This window comes from Myotis brandtii, unplaced genomic scaffold, assembly GCF_000412655.1.
Source record: "Myotis brandtii unplaced genomic scaffold, ASM41265v1 scaffold46, whole genome shotgun sequence".
Classification (NCBI taxonomy): Eukaryota; Metazoa; Chordata; class Mammalia; order Chiroptera; family Vespertilionidae; genus Myotis; species Myotis brandtii.
In genome coordinates, this window is record NW_005367587.1 from 7,142,346 (window position 1) to 7,149,641 (window position 7,296).

At 46.5% G+C, this 7,296-nt stretch overlaps 2 protein-coding genes and 1 pseudogene across 2 annotated transcripts in view; 2 read left to right on the forward strand and 1 right to left on the reverse strand.

Annotated features, from left to right (window-relative positions):
• Positions 1-210: 210 nt before the first annotated feature.
• Positions 211-969, reverse strand: LOC102257334 (ubiquitin-conjugating enzyme E2 R2). The gene has a single exon (XM_005875378.2). It carries the CDS (start codon positions 925-927, stop codon positions 211-213), a length of 717 nt encoding a protein of 238 aa, XP_005875440.1. The 5' UTR covers positions 928-969.
• A 122-nt stretch (positions 970-1,091) lies between these two features.
• On the forward strand, positions 1,092-2,795 carry LOC102239734 (annotated as a pseudogene).
• Positions 2,796-6,993: 4,198 nt separating this feature from the next.
• Positions 6,994-7,296, forward strand: part of CASR (calcium-sensing receptor) — a 93,008-nt gene continuing 92,705 nt past the window's right edge. Inside the window, exon 1 of the mRNA XM_014546948.1 lies at positions 6,994-7,099. The gene's annotated coding sequence lies outside the window, so the exon portion shown is untranslated. The remainder of the gene's footprint in view (positions 7,100-7,296) is intronic.

Sequence of the window (7,296 nt, forward strand, 5' to 3'; positions counted from 1 at the left end):
TCAAATAAAAAGATGACATAGGCCACAGGTCAGAGTGTGAGAAAACCCTACAGAGTGTGAGTAAATAAGAGACTGGGGACCCAGGAGAAAAGACAGCTATCAAGCAAGTCACGGTGCCTGAATTCCCTACGTGTTTTATTTATTTATTTATTTATTTACTTTCTTTTTTTTTAAAGAATTTTTGTGAGTTATTTGAGCTAAACTAGCAGGTCACGACTCCTCATTCCCAGAATCATCATCATCATAACAGTCAGCATCTTCCTCCTCCTTATCTTCATCATCAATGTCAAGGTCGTACAAGTCCTCATAAAGCCAATCTGAGCTGTTGTCATTGGAAGGCACTTTAGTTTCAATGCAATATTCCGCCAGGGTCGTGGGGACTTTCACTCCATCCTTTTCTGCTTCAGCTTTAGTGGCTGAAACTTGTTTTCTAATGATTTCAGCATATTCTTTGTCTTTTCCTTTACTGTCCCTCCATTTCCTGAACATAACTGAAGCCTCCACATTGGCTGGGGAGAAGGTGTTGGGCTCATTAAGCAATGAGATTACACTTAACAGGATAGTCCTGACATTCTGAGTAGGATTCCACCTTTCGGAGGGCAGTTCACCACTCTGTGGGTCATCTACGGGTGGATGAAGAATTGAAACGCATACGTGTCCACGGTCATAAATGTTGGGGTGCCACATTTTGGTCAAGAATCTGAAGGTAGGTGGTGAATATGGGTAGTCAATAGGAAATTTAATATGCGCCTTGAAGTAGCCGCCTTCGTAGAGGGTGTTGGGGGGTCCGAAGATGGCAACCTCCCAGTTGTAGAGGTCGGACTCATCCACCAGGGTGATGCGGAAGCCCTCCACCGGCTCCTGCTGCAGGGACTTCAGCTCCAGCATCAGGGCCTTCTGGGAGCTGGTCATCCGCTGCTGGGCCATCGCGGCGGCGCCTGGCCGGGGCCCCAGTCCTCACGCACCAACCGACCCACTGACCTTTTCTTTAGAATAGTGCAAATGGGCAATTGTGCGCTCACCTAGGGAGCAGATCCGGGGCTTTCCGTAGCAGGAAAAAAGGAAGAGGTCAGCTCAAGGATCAAGCCTTGATGTGTGGTTGCAGTCTCTTCCAGAAGTCTCCCCAGCCAGGTGAGTTCCCAAGACACTCTGTTCTGGAGAAGGTTGAGTTGTGCTCCATGAGTGTTCTTATATTTGATTCTCTAAAGGCCACGCCTACTTCTTCTAAGGATGATATTTCAGAGGTCTTTTAGATAGGATTAAATTCACACCCTAATTAATCTCCCTAAATAACCTCTATAAACATAATCTAATCAAGAGTCACCGATTTTACAGCAAACCAGCCCTAACAACCCGCCTTTCTATCTAAATGTCTATATGCCAGGATTAGTATAAAATCATATCACCTAGAGAATTATTTTGTTTTTGTTAATCCCTACCCAAGGACATTTTTCCCATTGACTTTTAGAGAGAATGGAAAGAAGTGTGTGGGGGGGGGGGCGGTTTATGTTGGGGGGGGGGAGCAGGGGTCCCCATGTGGGCGGGCCAGCGATGGCAGCACTGGTGGCCTCTGAGGCGGCCCTGGCAGAGGTCGAGTCCCTCGGGGCCGCTTGGCCAATCAGATACCCCCTGAGATCCTGAACGACCCCAGCTGCAGGCCGCCATTCAAGTCCTGCCTTCCAACTATAACTTTGAGATCCCCAAGACCATCTGGAGGGTCCAACAGGCCCAGGCCAAGAAGGTGGCCCTGCAAATGCCGGAAGGCCTTCTCCTCTTCCCTGCACCATTGTGGATATCTTGGAAAGGTTCACAGAGGCTGAAGTGATGGTGATGGGTGATGTGATCTACGGGGCTTGCTGTTTGGATGACTTTACTGCAAGGGCCCTGGGAGCTGACTTCTTGGTGCACTATGGCCACAGCTTCCTGGTTTCCATGGACACCTCTGCCCAAGACTTATGGGTGTTGTATGTCTTTGTGGACGTCCAGATAGACACTAACCACGTACTGGACTCTATCCGCCTCACCTTTCCCCCAGCCAGTGCCCTTGACCTGGTCAGCACCATACAGTTTGTGTCAATCTTGCAGGCAGTTGCCCAGGAGCTGAAAGCTGAGTATCGCATGAGTGTCCCACAGTGTAAGCCCCTGTCCCCTGCGGAGATTCTGGGCTGCACATCACCCTACCTGCCCAAAGAGGTGGAGGCTGTTGTATATTTGGAGATGGCCCCTTCCATCTGGAGTCTGTCATGATTGCCAACCCCGATGTCCCTGCTTACCGATATGATCCATACAGCAAAGTCCTATCCAGAGAGCACTATGACCATCAGCAAATGCAGACTAACTGCCAAGAAACCATAGCCACTGCCCGCTCAGCTAAATCCTGGGGCCTTATCCTGGGCACTTTGGGCCGTCAGGGCAGCCCCAAGATTCTGGAGCACCTGGAATCCAGGCTGCAAGCCTTGGGACTTCCCTTCGTGAGGCTGCTGCTCCCCAAGATCTTCTCCAGCAAACTCAGTCTGCTTCCACAGGTGGACGTGTGGGTACAAGTGGCATGTCCACGCCTCTCCATTGACTGGGGCACAGCCTTCCCCAAGCCACTGCTGACACCGTATGAGGCGGCGGTGGCCCTGCGGGACATTTCCTGGCAGCGGCCCTACCCCATGGACTTTTATGCTAGCAGCTCCTTGGGGCCCTGGAAGGTGAACCACGGGATGAGACAGGCTGGGGAAGATGCAGGAGGGATCCGTGCGTGCCTTTCTCCAGCTGTGACTTGCGAGGGTTGCAGCTGCAGAGACTAGGAAGTGGTGCCACTCGCTCCGTGAGACGTTTGCTCCTGAGTCTCAGGGTCCTGCCCTCCGGAGGAGCAGCCTGGAGGCTGGTGGTTTTCGGAACAGGGGGCAGACGTTTTCTCCGCACTTTTTCTTCTTCCTCTTCTTAAAGAATACCTTTCAGCATTTCATATAATACTGGTTTGGTGGTGATGAACTCCTTTAGCTTTTTCTTATCTGTGAAGCTCTTTATCTGACCTTCAATTCTGAATGATAGCTTTGCTGGATAAAGTAATCTTGGTTGTAGGTTCTTGCTATTCATCACTTTGAATATTTCTTCCCCTACGTGTTTTAAAGAACAGAGTATTTAATGTTCATTTAAAGTTGTTTTCTATGCTGTGATTTGCTCTAGCCTCTCTGTGATCCCATTAAGACCCCCCACAATTTATTGCTCTCAAACCATCAGTAAAGTGTGCACCACCCTAAATATAATAAAGCAGGATAAGAAATGGTGATGGAATGGAGTGAATGGGAGAGGGAGGCTTTGCCACTAGGGGCCAGACACCCCAAAGGAACACCTCTCTGAAAAGGTAAAATGAATAGAGAGCAAAAAGTGTGAGGGAGAAGAGTGTTCCATGCTAAGAAAAGTAAATGCAGAGACTCCAAGGCAGGCTATGCTGGGCACATTTAAAGACCAGCAAGGAAACCAGGGTGTGTGGAGCCAAGAAAGATTTTAAGAAATGGCATCAGAGAAATAGCCAGGAGCCAGATAATGCTGGCCATGGATTTTACTCTGAGTGAGACAGAAAGTCATTACAGTAAGGGTTTTGGGCAGAGAAATGACATAATTAAAGTTAATTGAAATGTATCGCTCCAGTTGCGGTGGAAAGAATACACTGTAGAGATGCAGAAACAGGGAGGAAGTTTTCTAAAAGAAAGATGCTGCTGGCTTGGGTGAGGCCACTAGTGGTCTGGGTGGGGGAAAGAGGTTGTTCTGGGTGTATTTGGAAATTAGAGCCAGCAAGACTTGCAGGTGGGTTGGATATGGAGTGTGAGAGAAAGAGAGTCATCAGGGGCGCTCAGGAAAGACCTTTCTAACCCAAGGAGCTGTCTGACATGGAATGAGCTGTCCCCAGATGCAGTCATTCAATAGTGGAGGCAGTTGGTCCTTCAGAGGGCTCTTCTCTTTCTAGCTTACCTGCCAAGTAAGCTCCTTAGAACATTTCTACCTTTAGAGGCAATGGGCCCAGGTGACCTCTAAGATACCTCATGTGCCAAATACTTTCAGGCAGTCGGAACAGGGTTCTGTACTTCATAAATGTTCAGGCTAACTGGTTGCAAAGTAATTTCTTACACCAAAGTAACTTTTTGACTGCTGTGTACCTTTCCCCCCACACACTCATTTTTATACTGATCAAAATGGGTTAAAGGGAACAGCAGAGACAGCGGCTTTGGGATAAGCAGGTACCACACAAAGAAACCTGAGAGTGGGAAATGCTGATGTGTGGAAGGAAGGGGGAGCAGCCCCATCCTTTTGGCCTTTGGGGATGGTTATGAATAGAGGCTACACCAGAAGAAGGTGTAATTGTAAATGACTGAATTGTAAGCAAACACTCTAACATTTTCAAATCCCCCCAAATGTTGTCTCTTTCAAAACAAGAACCTTGGGGGTAATCTAGTGCTCCATAAACTATACAGTTGTCATAGTGGTGCTGCCATTGCTCAAAGCTTGCTTTGAACTCTTCTTTGTTTTGTTTTTTTTCTTGAAGAGAGTTAATGTAACTTACTCCAAAATCTAGTCTCTGAGGTCCCTGGGAAGCTCTGCTGTCAGGAACTTCAGATTCTCCTGGCTGGCAGGAACGTTAAAGCTTCCTGCCTATTTGGTGTTTGACCTCCCATGGCATCATTAGTGACAGCAGGCATCTAACCTCTAAGTCAAACCAGGAGAGAAATGAATGTGGTTAACACCCTCCAGGCAGCCTCGACACATCTTCCTATTCAGCTGTGATTGTCAGAAAGTTCTTTCATTTCTAACTAAAACCTGCCTCGTTGTACCTTCCATCCACTGGTCATCATGGAGTGTGGAACAGAAGACAGGCATTTGTGAACCACCTCCATTATTTTGCCATTTTTATCCTATCCAAGTATCACTAGTCCTATTGGTTTTTAATATCTTTCTTTCAAATGACCCAATTTCATAGGTGAGTAATTTTACCTTAAATGTAAAATACATCCCTTTGTAAGTGGAAAACCTACATCAATCGGAGCCTGATAGCATAAGGAATAATATCAGAAGGAACAGAAAGTGATGATATTAAATTCTACTTAGGAAGTGTTGCCTAGCAAAGGTGCTGAGCTTGAGGCAACCTCTCTGTTAAAACAGAGATTAGCAGATGTTGAGAGGTATAGAGACAAAGTACCACAAAATGATACTTCTTCCTTATTGTAGGCTCAAGAGAACTGAAAGGGGCATACTGTTTGCACCATGTGATCTCTTATTTAACCTCACTGTCGGTGTACCACTCAAAAGCATCTCCTATACCTCTCGTGGGAGGTGTACACATTGGGACCCACTGGTGAAGGGGCCAAGCACTTTGGCTATGGTCAAGCTGATCAGAATGAGATCATGGTTCTTCTACCTCTTAGCTGCTCCATCCTATACACCTTAACCACTATAAACATCAGTTTCTTCATCTTTAAGGTGGGGGTAGTATTAGCTCTTCAGAGTGATGCTTTCTTAAAGACATTTGAACATTATGCCCAGGTCGTAAGCTGAATATTGAAGAATATAAATTCAGCCTAAGACTCCAGCATCATTCAGTTTTGGGGCTGAATTAATTCAGCCTTTACACACTGACCAGGCTGTGCTTGTAGCCAACTAAAATCGCTAGGCTACATTGGCATGTTCTGCCTGTCAACCAAATCCCCCTTGTGAACTTGTGCTGCTGAGCATTTGGGCCCGAGGGAGGACTTGGCATTATTCTTGTTACCTAGATTCTCCCCTTCACTTTAACGTGTGCTTGAACATTTGTTCAACGCCTTCTGCTACCCTGCATTTGAGGGAAAGGGAGTCAAATGGACAGAGCGGAGCTATGATGAGAATGTAGATGTGAGTCTGCATTCCTTTGAAATAAGAAAATGGAAACTTTTTGCTGAGTATCCACTATGTTTTAGGCACTTTCCTCTAACATCTCATTTAATAATCCAGGAACCCCTTAAAATAGATGCAATCCTCATTTTACAGAGCAGAAATCTGAATTTTTATTTTAAGTTGTTAAGCATGGTAATTATGCAATTTTTTACTATTTTGGCTTAATATTATTTCATAAACACTTTATCTGCTTTATCATATTGCTTAATATTTTTCTGTTTTTCCCCTTTATAAATAAATGTCTTCTCCTTGTTCTAAAAACTTTATTTTGTTGTTGTTAATCCTCACCCAAGGATATCTTTGTTTTAGAGACGGAGAAGCATAGATGCGACACATTGATTGGTTTTCTCTGAATACCTCCCCCTCTCCCCCCCACACACACACCCAGGGCCAAATTAAGCCTACCCTTGACAGGAATCGAACCCATTCCTTTCAGTCCACAGGCCTATGCTCTATCCACTAAGCCAAACCAGCAAAGGCTCTAAAAACATTTTGAGACCCTCTTACCTTCATGTTTATCATTTTAACGGTTGTATAATAACCCTAAGTTACCCAACCTTAATTTATTTAACCTATTTCCTTTTGTTGACAGTTTAGTTTTGTTTGTTTGCTTTTTGTGGTTTTTTAAATTATTATTTCTGTAATAAATGATCCTGATAGGAACATCCCGCACAGCATTATTTTGTTCTGGAAATTTCCCCAAGAATGGAATTACTACATCAAAGGGGATTTGGCTCTGTATTTACAGAGACTAGCGAATTGCTTACCCAAAGGAGTGTGTGGTTCTTGAGGGTAAAAAGAAAAATCTGGTTTCTACAAAAGAAATTAATTTTCCACTTATTCATAAAATATTTGAGCTCCTGATAGATGTTAGGCGCCGTGCCAGGGGCTGGGGATGAGCAAGGTCCGGTCTGGTAGAGGCAACCTCGCTCCAGGTCCCTTCCTCTGGACAGGGAGGACCGCGCGCCCCTCCGCGCGGAGGAGTGGAAGGAGGGAGCTGTTGCGAGTACCGGGGAGATCTCGCAGCACAGACAGCTCTCGGCCTGAGCCTTGCAGAATGAGTAAGAGTTTAGGCACGGGATTTATATTTATTTTATTGTGACTCTCTGCCCTTCCATCAGAAAAAAAAAAAAATTTCCCACTTTTGGCACAGAGACCATTGGAGCCCGAAGCCCCCAACGTCGTAAGCCTCTTTCCATCTCCTAGGAGGAGGGCAGGGGGTGTCTTCGACCGCGGGTGCGGGCTCCCGGGTCCGGGAATTCCCGGCGCGGGCCCCGCAGTCCCCAAGGACCAGACCCGACGCGTGGCCCTCGGGGGAGGGAAGACGCGCCCTGGGCGCAGGGCTCCCTCGGAGTCAGCTCGGCGCGGTCAGGTTGGGCA